This window comes from Leptidea sinapis, chromosome 39, assembly GCF_905404315.1.
Source record: "Leptidea sinapis chromosome 39, ilLepSina1.1, whole genome shotgun sequence".
Taxonomy (NCBI): Eukaryota; Metazoa; Arthropoda; class Insecta; order Lepidoptera; family Pieridae; genus Leptidea; species Leptidea sinapis.
The window spans coordinates 2,251,986-2,271,477 of record NC_066303.1 but is presented as its reverse complement, the minus strand read 5'-3'; the positions used below and the strand labels follow the sequence as shown (position 1 = coordinate 2,271,477).

Here is a 19,492-nt window from a genome sequence, read left to right as displayed (position 1 = left end):
CATTTATGAGTAGATACGTTAATGCACTTGTGCACAAAAATCTATTTTGTGCAGCCTATATCGTGCACAAATAAGCGATTTCAGAGCACGAGAAGTGAAAAAAAAATTAAAAAAGGAAACAACCGACTTCAAAAACGCTATTCCAAAACAATAGATAAAATATGCATTAAAAAGTATGAAAATAATTGCGTATTTATATACAATCTAATTAATTAATCTAATTCTAGTTACGATTATTGTTATTTTTGGAATCGGTGTCCTTCCGCCGCCACCCGCTCTCGTTTCTCGCCTGCTCACGACTCACGACACGACGTATGTAGTTACAAACCTATCTTGGATGACACCGACTCCAAAAATTCCAATAATCGTAACTAGAATTAGATTAATTAATTTGATTGTATAAAAATACGCAATAATTTTTTTTATACTTTGTAGTGCACATTGTATCTATTGTTTTGGAATAGCATTTTTCAAGTCAGTTGTTTTTTTGTTAAATTTTTTGATTTTTGGTGAATCTGAAGTACGCTAACTAGCAATTTGTCTAAATATGTGTAGAGTTACTAAACGTAAGTGCTTTGCAACTTGATTGCAGACAGTTAGTAATTCTGACACAGATCGCACCCATACTGTCAGTACGTTAAGGAGCACGGGAAGCACCAACGTTCAAATAAAAAAAAGGTTATCAAAATCGCTTCACTCAGTCGAAAGTTTTGAGGTAACAAACATAAAATACCGACGAATTGAGAACCTCACCCTTTTTTGAAGTCAGTTAACAAAAAAAACTAACATCCCATCACGATATTCGTTTAAGTCAAAGTAACGAACGATTATGTATTTCATAAGTCACACTGTTACATATTATATATTAAACTAGTTACCACCACTTCGGAACCGGTTGAATTTTTTTCAGAAGAATTGGCAGTAAAGTCATTCTTTAAAGCCAGCTTTCAGCCACTCTTTAAATATTCATTATTTGACAAATTATTTAAATTACAACCTATGTAAAGTAATACAACAATATCCAAACATCATGACCAGGACATCTAGGATAGAAGACAGCTCCTGCGTCTCCCGCTTTCACCACACCACCAAGGCCGCCGACATTGTTCAGTACTTGGTGGAGAAGACAAGGTTCCGGTTGGGGGTCGAAAAGTTGGTGACGCGTCACGCAGTAGACTTTAACTCTTTTGTTGTTCGCGTCCCGACAGAACATATATCGACCTTCTTGGACTTAAAGCTGTGTTCCGCAAGTATCGCGGACGTCGCCGACCGCCGGAAGTTACCGAACCCGCGCCTCACATCGCCGCGAAAATGTGACGTAGATTTAAGTTTTAAATATACATATATTTTGTTAGATTATAAGGTATTTATTTTATGGGCCTTGTAGTCTGAAATAAAATGATTCTTTCTTCTTATTAAAATGATTTCTTATTAAAAACAAACACAAAAGTTATTGAATACAGTTTAGTTGCATCAACACAGACAGTTTATAAATAAGGTTATTATATTTCGACAATTATGAACGTTACTAAAAATATACAATATGCCTTAAATTTAACAACATGTTGCTCTCGATGACAGGATAAACAAGTCACCAACCGTACAACAACAATTCCAAATAACTTTTTAAAAATCAAATGAGAAGTATACAATATTTTGATATTAAACACTCGCATACATTTAGTATGAAATTATTTAGCTTAGTACTGATATTTTTTTTTATGGAATAGGAGGACAAACGAGCGTACGGGTCACCTGGTGTTAAGTGATCACCGCCGCCCACATTCTCTTGCAACACCAGAGGAATCACAAGAGCGTTGCCGGCCTTTAAGGAAGGTGTACGCGCTTTTTTTGAAGGTACCCATGTCGTATCGTCCCGGAAACACCGCACAAGGAAGCTCATTCCACAGCTTTGTAGTACGTGGAAAAAAGCTCCTTGAAAACCGCACTGTGGACTGCCACACATCTAGATGGTGGGGATGATATCCTAACTTGTAGCGTGTCGTGCGAACAGCTCTTCGGAATAATATTGATTATTAAGGAAACGGTTTATTAAGCTAACAAAGAAATTAAACTATCGATTAATTGAATAATATTTATTTCTTAGTCAGTCTGTAGAAAATTTTGTATTCAAAGCAGAGCGACTAGTGAGAGGCTCCTTTGCACAGGATGCCGGCTATATTATGGGTACTAATTTCTGCCGTGATGCAGTAATGTGTTAGCATTATTGTGTTTCAGTCTGAAGGGCGCCGTAGACAGTGAAATTACTGGACAAATGAGACTTAACATCTTATGTCTTAAGGTTACGAGCGCAATTGTAGTGCCGCTCAGAATTTTTGAGTTTTTCAAGAATGCTGAGCGGCTCTGCATTCACCATCAACTGAACGTCCTGCTCGTCTCGACCCTTATTTTCATAAAAAAAAGATGTTTGAAGTGAGGTCGTTGTTGTGCGATACAATGACCTTTCTACTAATCTCATGCTGTAATAGTTATGGAAAATTCGCCGGGTCACTTTTAACAATTACAACCTGTTTATAGTAGCGCCCATTCAGGGACATGATGCATGTTCAGTAATAATTTTTAAAAAAGACAACAATTGTCCCAGAGTGCCACCATTATTTGAATCACCCCTTTAGCAGTTTTCCCACCTATGAGATTAAATTTGCTAGTTACTATATCTGAACCAATGTTTTCAGTCTTTCGTACTCTCTTTTGAAATTGATTTTCTGAAGCGCTGTCTCTCCTACTCCTCACGTCAGTTTCCTCAGTGCTGAGGGTCGTGATCATCTCGACAGAGTACTTTGTTGCGTATTATTTGCCGCCATCTGCCCCTGTCGGAAGCAGAGTGTAAAGCGTGGTGGACAGTGGTTTCAAGGGCAGTGCGAATCTGATCGGTCCATCGCATGGGGCTCCTTCCTCTTGGTCTTCTTCCCTCCACCTTCCCTGTTACCATCAGTCTCTCCAGGTTGTCTTCATCCCTTCTGGCGATGTGGCCGAAGTATTCTAGGACCCTACGCTGTCTAATGGCGAATTAATCAAGCAGTTTTGCTTTTTATCATTTTCACATACACATTTAATTTTATTGTATTGATAATGAAAACCAACCGATGTAAAAACTTTAATAATCTTAATATATAAAAATAAATGTATAAATAATCCAGTGTCCTGATGTGTGTTCCCAGTGAACTCCTAAACTAATGATCGCATTTTAATGGGAATTACTTCATGCAGTGCAGCTTAGTCCAACATGAGAGATAGGATAGTTTTTATTTCGCTTTCGGACCCATAATTATTTTTATTTCTAATGTTTGATTTGTGTGGACATAACATTTTCTATAAAAGAATTTATTGACTTGTTTTGACAGTTCTGCTGTGATACAATTTCATTAAATAACAGGGAGCATATCTTACGAAATTATTCCTGATGTTCTGAAATATTATTGACAAATTCATAAATAACAGTATTTTATTTAATATGTACAGAACAAAGTCTGAAGTTGTCTGCTAGTTTTGATTATATAAACCATTCTGTTACACGTTACTTGTCTAGATATATTTTTTAAAAGATATCTATCTATCAAAACATCAAAAAGTAATTTATCCTTGCGAAAAGACATTAAAGTCTCAACGCACGCAAACGCACTAACCGCAGTTTTATTGGTATCATAAAATGTCTCCTAGTTTCGTCATCGACCACGTCGGCCCTTTTTGGAATTTTTGTTTTGAAGATAAATTAGATGAAACAGATTTAGAGGCTGTCGTAAAATTTACGCTCTAGCAGAGGCGAATTCTAGCTTTGATTTTGCTGTGAATGATGTCCAAACATACTAAAAAGTAAAACAGAATCGATTTTGGAATATTTATTACGCGTGAGCCATTATGATGGCTATGATGATTCTAGAATATGTTCTAGAAGCGATTTATTCTTCGTCATTTGAGTGCCATAATTCTATTGCGATCATTATGTCTAACTAGCTGACCCAGCAAACGTTGTATTGCCAAATAAAGTATTGGGATATAAAAAATAAATGACGACCGATGCTCAGACAGACCTACCAAATATATCGTTCATAAAATTTATCTCACTACAAAAATCATTATATTCAATTGCCATCTTGCAATTCTATTGCGTTTCTGTGGATAGAATAGAATAATATTAAAATCGCGTTACAAAATAAAGGTGTTGATCGTAGATGGGTGAAAATTTGAAGTTAAATGTATTTTTAATGCTGAATCATAATAAATAAAATATAAAAAATATTATTAAAAAAAAAATAAAAAAAACTATTTAGAGATGAGTGATCTTTATCATTTAGGGATATGAAAAATAGATGTTGGCTGATTCTCAGACCTACCCGATATGCACACAAATTTCAACCAAATTGGTTTAGCCGTTTCGGAGGAGTTTGGTAACAAACTTCCTTCCTTCCTCACTGGGCGCAGCATACAAGTCGTTGTCGACGGTTTTTGCTCGAATCCCAAGCCCGTGAACGCTGGAGTGCCCCAAGGCTGTGTGCTATCGCCCACGCTGTTTCTTCTGCATATCAATGATATGTTGGACACCTTTAACATACATTGCTATGCAGACGACAGCACTGGTGATACCGTATACACGGGCCATGCAGGTCTCTCTCGGGAAAACGTCGACCAGTGCCGTGAGAAACTTGTGTCTTCTATCAAGTCCTCTCTCGAGAAGGTCACGGAATGGGGTAAATTGAACCTTGTCCAATTTAATCCCCAGAAGACTCAAGTCTGCGCGTTTAAAAAAACCCCATTTGTCGTATCACCGCTCTTCGATAACACTTCCCTTAAAGCCTCGCCTAGTATCGGAATACTGGGTCTCGAAATCTCGAGCGATTGCCAATTCCATCTGGAGGGCAAAGCCAAATTGTCTCCGAAGAAGCTGGGCGTCATCAATAGAGCACAGCAATACTTTAAGCCGGCCCATATTCTAGCGCTCTACAAAGCGCAGGTCCAGCCACACATGGAGTATTGCTGTCATCTCTGGACTTCCGCACCCCAGTATCAGCTCGATCCATTTGACCGCGTGCAACGCAGAGCAGCTCGAATTGTCGGGGACCCAGTGCTCTGTGAACGGTTGGATCACTTGGCGTTACGTAGAGCCGTCGTTTCATTGTGTGTCTTCTACCGCATTTATCACGGGGCGTGTTTCGAAGAGCTGTTCAACCTGATTCCTGCCGCCGAATTCCACCTTCGCACTACACGCCACAAATTAGGATATCATCCCCACCATCTGGATGTGTGGCAGTCCTCCACAGTGCGGTTTTCAAGGAGCTTTCTTCCACGTACTACAAAGCTGTGGAATGAACTTCCTTGTGCGGTGTTTCCGGGACCATACGACATGGGTACCTTCCAAAAAAGCGCGTACACCTTCCTTAAAGGCCGGCAACGCTCTTGTGATTCCTCTGGTGTTGCAAGAGAATGTGGGCGGCGGTGATCACTTAACACCAGGTGACCCGTACGTTCATTTGTCCTCCTATTCCATAAAAAAAAAAACAAACACCGGTAGTAACACAATTTGTAGTATTTACCGTATTGGCTTATTTGTGTAAGTTTAAATCTCCAACGCAGCACAACTTTTATGAAATAAACTATACTTTTATTTTTATGAAGTCTCATTCAATATTTTTTTGCATTAACGTGGAAATAAATATTACTTTAATATTGATTATAAGGTACAAGTTTGGGTATTATATTAATGACATGCAAATGTTACATAGTAAAACATAATAAAATCTAACAATAGAATTTAAAATACTCTAAATCTTCAATTTAGGTCAGAAATCAATATAAAACCTCTCTTATGATTTATGAGAATTAATTGTAGATTTTCACGCAAATATATAAACAGTATCTCTATAATATTGCTCTACAGTAAGGTCCTTGTAGTTTTGTAGGGTCCTTGAATGGAAAAGTATTTTCATATTTACTAAATAGTCGACCGAGAATACAGAAGTAAAATATTCAATTCCCTTTAATGTGTTATCTTTTCAAATGCGGATATGCGGTTATTAAGTGATCCTTTTTCTGCCACAGCCCTCAAACATTTTTTTATAGAGAAAGGTAATAAAGTAACAATAAGTTTAAGATTATATTTATTCATAGACATATTATTAGTGTCCTTGAGACCTCTTGTTGCGTTTTGGAATAAATCTACAGGAGCAACTGTAATGAGAAAGAAAGAAGAAAGAAAAAAAAGTCTCACAGGATACACTTTATAACACACATACACACACACACACACATACTCACGCCATGTTTGGGTAGGCAGAGACAATAGAATGCCACTTGCTTCTTCGATCCTTACAAACCTCACGCGCTTCCTCTATATTTTTTACTCTTTTCATACATGCTCGCTGGTTGCGGGTGTTTCAGACCTTTCCTTTTTACAAAACGTCCCCAATTTAGTCGGCGAATGTTGTCTTATATATTTGATAAGTCACTCATTCGATCCACGTGTCCAAACCATTTCAGCATTCCTTTCTCAATCCTTGTCACAACATCTTCTTTCAGACCATAGCGCGCTCGTAACATAATAAAATAAAATAAAAGTACGAAACAAATCGAAAAATAATGAATTGAAATAATGATTGCTTTCATATTGGAGTGTTCCTGTTCAGTGCAGGAAATGGGTCACCGACTCAGGATTATCTGTGACATGGCCGTGGCTATGAAACAGCATTGATTTTCAGCAGTTCCCGTTTAACTCTGTAGATACAGTGCGCTCGAAATATAATAAATTATTCATAATAATTTACAGTAGAACCACCTTAATACGGTCGCACTTAATACAATTTCTCGTATAAAACGCCATTTTACGCCAGTCCTTGTAACTTAAGACATGTTTTCATAAGAAATTTTAACTATTAATACAACAACAAAAAACAAGTACCCCGGATACTGTAGGGTTTTCCTGGATATTCTTCCATTGATGACAATATGGCACCATGTGAGTGCTGTATTCTTGGTCGAATATTTAGTAAATATGAACTTAACAACAACACAACAACAACAAAATGGAGCCCTAAGTGAGAATGAAAGAGATGAAGAGGAGTCAACTCCGATTTTGTCAATCGCCCAGGAATTTTCAGCTGTGTTATTTAGGACGCTTTGCAGCTTCTTTAAATCAAAGCAAAGACGCACTGGAAAAGTTAGATTTTGTTGAAAATCTCATATAATGGTCTAATTGTTTTTTTTTATTTTGTTTTAAGGTGCACAATGCCACGAGTGAAGAAGTGTCTCATCTACATAGGCATTGCTGCCTTCCTGCACCAGTTCCCGAGGTTTTTCGAGAAGGAGTTCGTCCCCCACGTCACCGTGTGGCGCGGTAGGAGAGAAGAAGTGTGCAGGGTGAAGATCATTTTTTATTGCCATCCCACTTCCCCAATATAAATGAATTATTTAGATAAAAATTTTTACCTATAAGGAGAACAAAATTTATTCTTTGGCGTTGAATTAGCATGTGGATTCTTACTGCGTTTTCTAGTGCATATATCACGGGGAGCATTCAAAGAAGTAATCAGGTTGATATCAGCAGCTGAATCCCACCACCGGCAATACCTCAAATTGAGAAATTCCAACCGCATCATGTCTATGTCTATCTACCAGTCGGAGGCTTCTTTACACATGATACCGGCTAGATTTTGGGTACCACAACGGCGCCTATTTCTGCCGTGAAGCAGTAATGTATAAATATTACTGGTAAATTTGTACCTTTTTTTGACAATAAGGGACGAGGATGGTAATTGATACGCATTGCCCATTACAAACGCAGGCCTCTCCCTGCCCCTCAGGATTCTTGAAAACTCCAAAAATTTCTGAGCGGCACTACAATTGCGCTCGTCACCTTGAGAAATAAGATGTTAAGTCTCATTTCCCCAATAATTTGACTAGCTACGACGCCTTTCTGACCGAAAAACAATAATACTTACACATTACTGCTTCACGACAGAAAAAGGCGCCGTTGTTGTACCCATAATTTAGCCGGCATCCTGTGCAAAGCCGCCTCCCACTGGTAACTTCCTAGTTTATCGATCATCATTACCATGCAACATGACAACTATATACTCATCAATAAACCAGTATTTATTTTGTTTCAGAGCGAGATATCAGCTTGGGTTCACAAACTATCGGTCGACGCCTACTTCATTACGTATTTCACATTCAGAGTTCTCTTCGTCCATCTGATCCCATGCACATCTCTCGTAGTCCTCAACGTTCTCCTTTTCAGAGCCATGAGAACCGCACAGATCAACCGCCAGAAGTTATTTAAAGAAAATCGTAAATCCGAATGCAAAAGACTTCGCGACTCAAACTGTACAACACTAATGTTAATAGTGGTTGTCACTGTTTTCCTGCTTGTCGAGATACCTGTAGCCGTAGTTACAATACTTCATATTATATCAAGCACTTTAGTCGAGATTCTAGACTACAATATAGCAAATGTTTTAATACTAATTACAAATTTTTGTATCATCGTCTCCTATCCGATAAACTTCGCTATTTACTGCGGCATGTCGCGACAATTTCGAGAGACATTTAAGGAGTTATTTATACGAGGCTCGGTGACATCTAGAAATGGTGGTTCCAGTAGATATTCGTTAGTAAACGGCCCGAGGACTTGTACGAACGAAACTGTGCTATAATATGTATTATGCAAGTTGTAAATAGGTATTGTCTATTAATAGACATATCAGTTTTGTTGACGCTTTTTGTCGCCTTATCGATGTTTTGCGGATACCATGTTCTTGAACTAAAATTAATGAATTAGGTGTAATTGCTTTGTACAATTTCTTCATAACCCTTGTTTAATTAACTGAAAAACTTAAAGTTTTATGGTTTGTTTATTATTTTCTCGTATTTCTTAGTTTTTGTAATGCAAGTTGGTGTTAAATAATAGAAATTTAGAAAAACACAATCGCATTTTATAGAATTAAAAGCGAGAAAAAATAAGAAGCTAACTTATAATAAGTGATCACCCTGCCCATACTCTTATGCTGTTTGCAAAGAAATTACTTGAAAGTTGCCGGCCTAGTGGCGGTGCAGTAATAGTCAAAGAAGTCATTATTATTGATAGCATTTTTAAAGTTGGTAAGATAAAGGATATAAGACTAACCAGAACTTTTATTAAATAATCACTTTGTCTTCGTTGATGAAAATCAAATTTTTGTCAAGCTGCAAATGTCTCTCGGTTCGAGAATATGGTCCGCCCTTATGTAACGTGTAATTAAATTACAATAAACAAAACGGTTACGTTTTTAAAGATAAATTGTCTCGGACAGACATTTATCTTGTAAATGGTGAGCCCCCATTTGAAAACGTAACTATTCACTGCAATGTAAATATAATATCTAAATGAATGTACATTATACAGTATTTTGATGTGCTTTTCGTGTTTATAGATCTGAATTTGTAATATATCGACCATGGCGGAATGAATCATATGGTTATTAAATAAATACTTTGAAATTATTTGTTTTTTATTTATAGTTGTGGGTTTTGTGTAGTATTAAATATTCATCAGTTTATGAATGATTTTGACCTTACCTATAATAAATATATTATACATTTTTTAATTCTATTGAATTTTGAAATATAACTAACTCAATATAAAATAATCGCTATTATATGTAGATGAACATTATCTTTTGTTATTTGGCAGAGTTCTCGTGACTGGCATCGTCATGCTCGCGTATAGTCACTGCTTGTGGCGGCGACATGGGGCGGGTCGTTCCCTTCTCTAAAATATGGTCGAGGGAGGCGATGGCAGGTCCATGCGTCATGCTTGTGAACGGGCGCTGCTTGTAGTAGCTGGATGATCCTCTCAACGGGAAATCTGATTTATGAACATATTTTTGATGGAAAAAAAAGCCCGCTGAGTTTGTTGCGCCCATTCTTCTCAGGCCTGAGGCATTCATTTTGGAATGGGTGGTAGATTTTTTGACTTTCAATAAGTGATTTCACATCCTATTTTGAATAAAAATATTTGAATTTGAATATGATTTTTTTTATTTTCTTAAAGTTATTATATATTTTTCTATATAATAGCTAATAAAATACTCGTATAATGCCTTTAGTTCACTTATGATATGTGTGGATTGATGCATCTACTCTATTGTAGTATATGTATGTACTTACTCAATAACTATAACTATGTTTTTACTTATTAATTTACATTGTTTTGATTTATTCGTGTAAGGCATTTAGTAATTGACGTTTGTCTATTTTGATGCATCACTTTACATAATATGTTGTAATTGAAATGATTTCATTGAAAATAAGAACCTAAAATACCATTCTGTTAGAGTTTCTTACTCGTTCTTCTCTAAGTAAATCTGCCTTCCGAACGAGCTGTATGGAAAAAATTACATATTTCAAGTGTAATTCAATTTACCTGCGAAATAAAACTGAAACAGAAAAGATTATGTATTTTAGCTATAATATATGCTTTGTGTGATGATGAATGATGATTACAAACAACCATACATACGAATCACTTATGGTATGTGATGATGGCGTCCCATACTTTCTTGAAACACCAGAGAAATCACATGAGCGGTAACTTATAAAGCGTTGCATAAACGTACCTACGAAATTTTTAAGAACTGCGGCGGAGGACTGAACTGAGCTGTTTGGTGAGAGTCAACAATTCTACCTATTGGGCAGAAACTTTTAATGTTTCTATCTGTTTCGGTAAATACATAACATAGCACGTACTAGTAATAACCATTAATTAGGCCATTTTTATTAGCCAGTCGCGATGACTACCCAGATTGATTAATGTCTCATTCTCGCCTAACCCTAATGCGTATTTATCCTTCATTGTCCTGCGCACAGGAGTCCACAGGGGCTTTTAAAATTGCTTATACATTACGGCCGATAAATAAATTGCCATTAACGTAAAACTTATAATCTTGCTATGTAATCGACTCTGGTGACCTCGTGAATATGAGAAGATCCAGAAATAAGAGCGCTCTGAAGTGAAAAAGAGACCCCTACTCTTTCTTCTTATTCCTTATTTCTTGTTTTCTGCATATGAAACGGATGTTGTGACAAGGACTGAAAAAGGAATGCTGAAATGGTTTGGACACGTGGAGCGAATGAGTGAAGAAAGAATGACGCATCAATTATATAAGGCAAGTGTGTGTGGGCAAGTCGGTCGCGGGAGACCTCGTAGAACATTCGTCGACCAAATTAGAGATGATTTGAGAAAAGGAGTGGTCCGAAGCACCCGCAACCGGCGAGCATGTATGAAAAGAGTAATGAATGTAGAGGAAGCGCGTGAGGTTTGTAAGGATAGAAGCAAATGGCATTCTATTGTCTCTGCCTACCCCGACGGAAACAAGGCGTGAGTGTGTGTGTATGCATACGAAACGGCGGACAAACAAAATTTGGTATCCGAACATTGCATAGAACCATTTATATTAATAGCCTCATATGACATAAAACATATAAATTGATATAGATAATAATAGGGGGTTAAAATATGAAATTGCCGTTTTATTGTAATAGGTACTTCGAATTAACATAAAACCTTCATGGTGTGAGATTTTTGAGTTAAACTTTTTCAAATGGTATCTATATAGTTCTTCTTTTAAAAAATGTGCCACATTCGATTATCGACTTTGAGTTATTTTTTTATTCGGCTTCGACAAGAAAGATGCATACTTCGATCATTCGAGTAACTTTTGAATACGAGTTCCGACGCGGAACTAAACAGCTCGCAATATCAATGTTTGGCTTGAGAGGGGACTGCTAATAAACGCACCGTGCGATTTCGGTTTAAACACTTTCCTGATGGAAACTTTGATTTGAAGAACGAACCACGTGGAAGACCTCCCACACAGGTGCATAAAAATGGATTGAAAGAGGTGATGGAAGTTTAACGTTGCCTTATCAAACAATATTGACTCATTTGCCTCAAATCAATGTAGTAAAAAATATGAAAAATTAAAAGTTCTCAGTACAATCGGCAAATTAATACTTTAATCCCTAATGTTATTGTAATTGACTATTTGCAACACCTCCCTTAAAGCGACATTTGACAATCCTCCATTTAACCGCGTGCAACGCAGAGCAGCTCGAATTGTCGGGGACCCAGTGATCTGTGAACGGCTGGATCTCTCGGCGTTGCGTAGAGACGTCGCTTCATTGTGTGTCTTGTACCGCATTTATCACGGGGAGTGTTCCGAAGAGCTGTTTAACCTAATTCCTGCCGCCGAATTCCACCTTCGCACGACACGCCACAAGTTAGGTTATCATCCTCACCATCTGGATGTGTGGCGGTCCTCCACAGTGCGGTATTCGAGGAGATTTCTTCCACGTACTACAAAGCTGTGGAATGAACTTCCTTGTGCGGTGTTTCCGGACGATACGACATGGTTACCTTCAAAAAAAGCGCGTACACCTTCCTTAAAGGCCGTCAACGCTCCTGTGATTCCTCTGGTGTTCCACGATAATGTGGGCGGCGGTGATCACTTAACACCACGTGACCCGCACGCTCTATTGTCCTCCTTTTCCATAAAAAACAATATTATTTTAATATACCTACTATTTAATTGTTTTTTCAAATTCTCTTCAAAATTTTTATATCAAATGGTGTGTTGTTATATATACTTTTACAGACATATTCATATGAATTAAAGTGAAAAGTCTGGTAAAATTGTTGAATGACGAAGGTTTCATATTAGTAGCTATAAATCATCTGTGACGTAGTACAAGCTTCTGTTTTTACTCTACGTTAGGGTAAATGAGGTCTACAACAATTTTTGCCTGTATATTTGTGCCATGTAATTTCACTTAAGAATATGACAGCCTGATCAAACTCTCTAAGAAAAAAGCGATTCACTCGATTGTATGAAACGTGCAGTCATTGATAATATAATAATAATAATATTGACACACTTTACACAAATTATCTTGCCCCAAGATAAGCATATATAGCCTGTGTTATGGGTTACAAGACAATGATATATTTAATACAATATACTTACTTAAACATACATAAATTCATATAAACATACATAAATACATTTAAACATCCATGACTCGGAAACAAACATCCATATTCATCATATAAATGCTTGTACCTACCGGGATTCGAACCCGGGACCTCTAGCTTAGTAGGTAGGATTGAAAGAAAGAATGGAAAGAAAGGCTATAATCTTGCAAAAACGGAGATAGCCAAAATCACTACGTTTTAAGAAACTGTTACAAACTTAGCCGGATTATACTTCGCCGCCAATCGCCATACTGTAATTACTACTATTTCAAAGTTATGTCAAATGACTGCACGTTTCACTTGCACTAAACTAAATTTCAATTTTTACTTAGGCAGTCCCACATAATATCTCTTTAAACTGTTCTGTTGGCAGTGCCACCTCTTATTACGTAGTATTTACAGCCTCTATGTTTATATATTTATTTGAGCAAACTTTACAGCATTTCTATTCTACAAATTAATACTATTAACTATATACATGTATTGCCTTTAACACAGTTTGGCAGGTTAAATTATAATGAAATAATAACGCTGGTAAATAAATGGTAATTATATAAAAAAAGAAGAAGAAGTACTGAGTAATGTGTGCATGTGATACATAATTATTAAAGGCATAAAAGGTATTTATTTTCTATAAATTGATTCCTTTAGAATTGTTTTTGATGTCATTTCTAATAACTAGTCTATTCTAGATACTACTAGCACTTCGAGAAGAAGCGGCGCAAGAAACTCTCCCAGCATTCTTTTTTTGCGCTCTTTTCAATAAAAATATACAATATTGTACAGTCATTTCTATCGCTATAAAATAATCACAATCTAGTCCCAGGCTGTCCGATCATTTAGATATTCAGCAGTGGAGTAATAGGATTTACGACAGAGCCCTTTTTATTTTAAACATTTAAATTTATTTATAGATAATGCCTGAACAGTGGCTGGGGCTTTATTATAGAAGTGTATATATTTATCCTTAAAGCTATTATGTATCTTAGATTTAAATAGATATGCATGTAGTGTGTATGAAAATGTGTTCCAAATATGCGAGAGTGTTATGAGTTGAGAGTAGTGTGTAGTGTTCAGTCTAATGGGCATCGTTCTATATATAATGAGATCCAATAAGAAATATCCATAAAATGTTTATTCTTATTAATTGACCTTTCAATGTCACAGAATGGGTAAACAGCAGGGTATTTGATGGCCCGCCTAAATTAACGCCATAAAGATAAGCAATAAAGTAATATTGTTTATGATTTGACACCGAGTGGTGACTTCGGCATTGTCTGAGTAATTGGGTGAGTATTGTCTCGGGTACGGCCCGTAAATTGATTGCCCGCTGGGCAGTGCCTTATTAACTTTTATCCTTATATTGCATGGTATCAGCATGACCCTGTATTTATTTTAATAGAAGCTATAGTATATGTAAAAAGTAAATCATGATATAAGAGAGTGGCAATGAGTTTCTTGCTACTTCTTCTCAATAGCCCAACCCTTTACGGAGTAGTGGTAGATTCAATAAGAAAAAATATTTTTTGACATTCATAAGTGTCATTTCCGTGACCTACATGGATAAAGTGATTTTCAATAACCTCAGGCTTCGTATCAAGTCCACTAGGATAACTAAAAGAAAAAAGTGTGCGTGTACTTATTTAGACACTCAGTTATACTTCTTTAGCGTAATAAAAAAAAATTAATAAAAAACAACCGACTTCAAAAACACTATTCCAAAACAAAAGATATATTGTGCTCTAAAAAGAATAAATATAATTGCGTATTTTCATACAATCTAATTAATTAATTTAATTCTAGTTACGATTATTGTTATTATTGGAATCGGTGTCCTTCCGCCGCGACCCGCTCTCGCCTCTCACCTCCTCACGACTAAAGCACATCTCACCACTCACTGTCTATGTAGTAACAAACCTTGGATGACACCGACTCCAAAAATTACAATAATCGTAACTAGAATTAGATTGTATAAAAATAAGCAATTTTTTTATACTTTTTAGTGCACGTTATATCTATTGTTTTGGAATAGTGTTTTTTTGTCAATTGTTTTTATTTTACGGTTTTTTGTGAATTTGAAGTACACTAACTAACAATTTGTCTAAATATGTGTAGATATACTAAATTTTTCAATGCAGCAATGAACGTAAGTGCTTTGCAATTTCATTACAGACAGTAAGAAATTCTGCCACAGATCGCACCCTTACTGTAAGTCGTTAAGGAGTCCCATTGATCATCATATTCAACTACGACAATTTGACCATAACCGTGTTATCGTAGATGACTTAAATATCCAGATAGCATGAAAAAGATTCGGTTGAGTATCGTTAATTTTCTCCTAAGAATTGAAGAGCTCCGTTACTTTGTCATGGATTCCGTAATCAGACCTAACCAAACTCTCGCCAAACTATCTTTGAAGTAAATCCTTTACAACCAAAAAAGAACCATCGAAATCGGTTAGCGCGATATTGAATTATTCGTAAATTTATCATCCTTTTTACTATACGTATGTATAGCAATTTTAAGACTTTTATGGTTTTGTCATGGATGCCATTGCATTCATGGTGCCAAGCACCAGCTTTCAAATAAAGAAAGAATTATCAAAATCGGTTCGCCCAGTCGAAAGTTTTGAGGTTACAAACATAAAAAAGAACATACCGACGAATTGAGAACCTCCTCCTTTTTTGAAGTCGGTTAAAAATAAAAATCCATATTTTTTTTTACAATAATCCTTAAGAAATTTTATCTCTTGTGCTGTTTTACGTTTGTAAAAACCAATATTGTAATAAAGAAGGTATTCAATACAACCAATTAAACACCGCATAATTTAGTTAAATATCGTGTAATTAAATATCATTCAATTATTTTGTATACAAGAAGTGAGATTTTTTTTTATAATTTAATTATAATAGGTATAAACGGTACAAATATAAATTATATTATTTTAAAATTTATTTAATTCTCTTCCATTGGTTGTGGTTCATACATATGAGTTACAAGAATATTAGTAGCTGAAGTATGATACAAATGGTCTAATTAACCAGGTAACGTCTGGGTGTCGAACGGTGTGCGCGCGCATCCAATCCAATAATCCACTCTGAAAATTTTCCCCTTACGCACCAAAAAAACTATATCATCAATAATCTTGCACCTAATAATTGAACATGCCACAAAATCACGCTTTAACAACTCCGTGTTGCCAGTGATGACATACGGAACGCAGACGTGGTCAAAGCTCAAGGTTGCTTAGAGGGCAATGGTAAAGTCTATGCTTGGTGTTTCCCTGCGAGATGGAATCAGAAATGAGGAGATCCGAAGAAGAGCCAAAGTTACCAACATAGTCCAACGAATGCAAAACTGAAGTGGCAGGGCACATAGCTTGAAGGACAGATAGCCATTGGAGTTTAGTCTTCTAATAGCGACCACATACTAGAAGACTCAGTGTTGGTAAACCCAAAAAAGACCTTGATCTGGTCATGATCGCCGGAATAAGTTGACTGGGCGCATGAATGGTCGTCTTGGAGATCTTTGAACGAGGTCTTATTCTAGCAGTGAACGTCTTTCGGCTGTTAACTTAAGCTTAGCAACGCCGTAGAATCATTAAAAGTTTACCAATTCACACTCGCTAAATATCGGTAGCATTTTTTTATATCACAAACTATTAGTTATTTTTAGCTTGTAAAACAAGGAATGTTGAATCATAACATTTATCTTAAAAATAAGTTTTCAAAGCACCTTAATTGATATGGGTATGCCTCAAGGTTTATGTTTAGGTCCTATTTTGTTGTAATTTTATTTAATAAGACCATAAATTTTAATGATAATAAAAAAATTAATGTAAGTTGAAGTCCATTCTAATACACCCGAGTGCGCTATGAGTGTGTAATATTTATTTATTCAAGGTATTAAATTCAAATTCAAATATTTTTATTCAAAATAGGATGTGATGTCACTTATTGATAGTCAAAAAACTACCAACCATTCCAAAATGAATGCCTCAGACCTGAGAAGAATGGGCGCAACAAACTCAGCGGGCTTTTCTTTTTTTTTTCATCGAATTAATATGTTTACAAAGTAATATTGTACAATTAAACTTATTATTTAATAGCCTGAGGGCGGTCACTCCATTCCCAATCTGTGGTATTATTAAGAAAGTCATTTATATTATTACCTTTACCACACAAACGTTTTTTAACAATTCTTTTGAATAACGTAATACTTTTGTTTTGAACATTTTCTGGGATCTGGTTGTAAAAGATATCGCCCCACAAAAGACTTACTAACTCGACTTAGCCGAGTAGTAGGCATCATCAGTTTATGTCTGATCCTGGTGTTAACATTATGGTTATGACAGTTTCTGACAAATTCACTTATGTGCCTATGAACATACATTAAATTATCAAGAATATATTGAGAAGCAACAGTCAAGATGTTAATTTCTTTGAATTTTGCACGCATTGATTCTCTATCTGACAATACTGTAAAGAGAGGGAACAAGAATTATTTGATAATAAAATTTACTTGAGTATTCAATGCTGATAAGATTCCTGGCTGGCATTAAGCAAGCATCTCATGTCTCAAGGTGACGAGCGCAGTTGTAGTGCCGCTCAGAATTCTTGAGGTTTTTCAAGAATCCTGAGCGGAACTGTAATGGGCAGGGCGTATCAATTACCATCAGCTGAACATCCTGCTCGTCTCGTCCCTTATTTTAATAAAAAAGTACCTTAAAATTACAAGATAAGGTTCCAATGCAATCCAACCATTTCAGGAGTTATATAATTCTGACTAATGGATTATGTTTTATGAGTCAGCAATTACGTTCTATTCTATTCCATATTCTATTCCAGCTCCATGAATTAAAAAATAGATAAATGATATTCTAATGCATTTGTTCACCCACCTGAGAGAAAATGCTTCAGAAATATATAACGCATATTTCCTCTGTCTCTCTCTCTCTTTGCTCTTCTCTGTCTGGGTGTCAAAGTTATTCGAGTTTTTTATTTATTTGCTATAAACGGGCAACCACGATCCCTGCGTCCATTGGAAGAGATCCAAACACTAACAAGGCTATTCTCAGTACATAATAAATGTTGTACAAAAACTTTTTTAACATTTAGTTTCACTCTTCGTTCTGAAAACTAATATCCTTTCGTCGCTTTTGATCGAGCGAGCGTGTTCGAAATCTACGCTTCGCTAAATTCTGTTTGCGACAAACACGGTTCTATGTGAACTCTATTATCACATTCATTTTGGTGAGAGACTATATTCTGGTGCCGACTCATAATTATTAACTATAAACTGATCTAAGTTATACGACAGAGTACAAGGTAGACTTTCACTTAAGTTATACATTTTTAATCCATATTATTGTCAAAGCATACACAATGATAGCTCTCAACAGATAATTAACTTTTAACTTGATGAGCATATTATTATCTTGTTAAAAGATATACAAAATATCAAAAAAGCCTTGGCTAAATTTGGTTTATGCACCTGTCAAGCTATTAACTATCTTCAACCGACTCCAAACAATATTAGCAATAATTTCTCAAGACATGACGTGTGATTTTAATATTCGTTACCTCAAAGAAGACTCTCATTTGGTTATGCGTCACTGGAATTTCTTAATAATAGGCGTAAACATTATGTAACACTTCTAATATCGCCTTATTTAGCAACAAGAGACCACTCCCAGAGGAATCACAGGAGCGTTGCTCGTCTTTGGAAAACTTTTAGAAAAGGAAGCTTATTCGATAGCTTGGTTGTTCGTGGCTAGCTTCTTCGAAGCCAATTTGTCTTTGCCTTCCAGGTGACCGCGGAATTGGCAATCAATCATGATTTCGATACCCGATGCTTTAAGGGTGGTGTTTTCGAAGAGAGGTGATTCCACAAATGGGGATTTTTTAGTGGTAGAAGCGAGAAGACACAAGTTTCTAAAAATAGGGCACATATTAAAATTTTAAGATCAAACGTGAGGTTTATAGACGTGAACATGTCATAAAAACTGGTTCAGTAGTGAGAGGCATTCCAGATAAGTGATGAAAGCTAATCCCGCGGAGACCATTTTATACAGTACATATCTATCGTATACATCAATTATTTAATATTTCCATATTTGGGTAAGTGTGACTGTTAATTACTGTGCCTGCTAGGTAGGGTAAAGGACCCAAATTTCGCATTATTTTCACTGTAACATAATACAATTATTAGAATATTTTTTGACTTGGAGGGCAAGAAGCCTCGTTGAATAAGTCGGCAATCCGATTTTTTTTTCTTGCGGAGCGTGGTTTTTGTTAAATATGATTACGGAATAATACAAGATTTTTCAAAAGATATTTCGACGATTTTTAGATATTATATTAACCAGCTAGATGGTGCTGATGATGCCATAGGGATTGGTAAATACTCCTTTTCTCTGAACTATGTTTTTTTATGAAAATAAGGGACGAGACGAGTAGCACTTTCAGCTGA

At 36.1% G+C, this 19,492-nt stretch overlaps 1 protein-coding gene across 10 annotated transcripts in view; it reads left to right on the top strand.

Annotated features, from left to right (window-relative positions):
* Positions 1 to 9,492, top strand: part of LOC126976179 (sex peptide receptor) — a 200,640-nt gene extending 191,148 nt beyond the window's left edge. For all 10 annotated transcript variants that reach the window (XM_050824415.1, XM_050824420.1, XM_050824423.1 and 7 more), the window contains 2 exons: positions 7,233 to 7,371; positions 8,121 to 9,492. In XM_050824415.1, the coding sequence (XP_050680372.1) occupies positions 7,233 to 7,371; positions 8,121 to 8,666 (685 nt within the window). In that variant the 3' untranslated portion in view covers positions 8,667 to 9,492. The remainder of the gene's footprint in view (positions 1 to 7,232; positions 7,372 to 8,120) is intronic.
* The last annotated feature ends 10,000 nt before the right edge of the window (positions 9,493 to 19,492 follow it).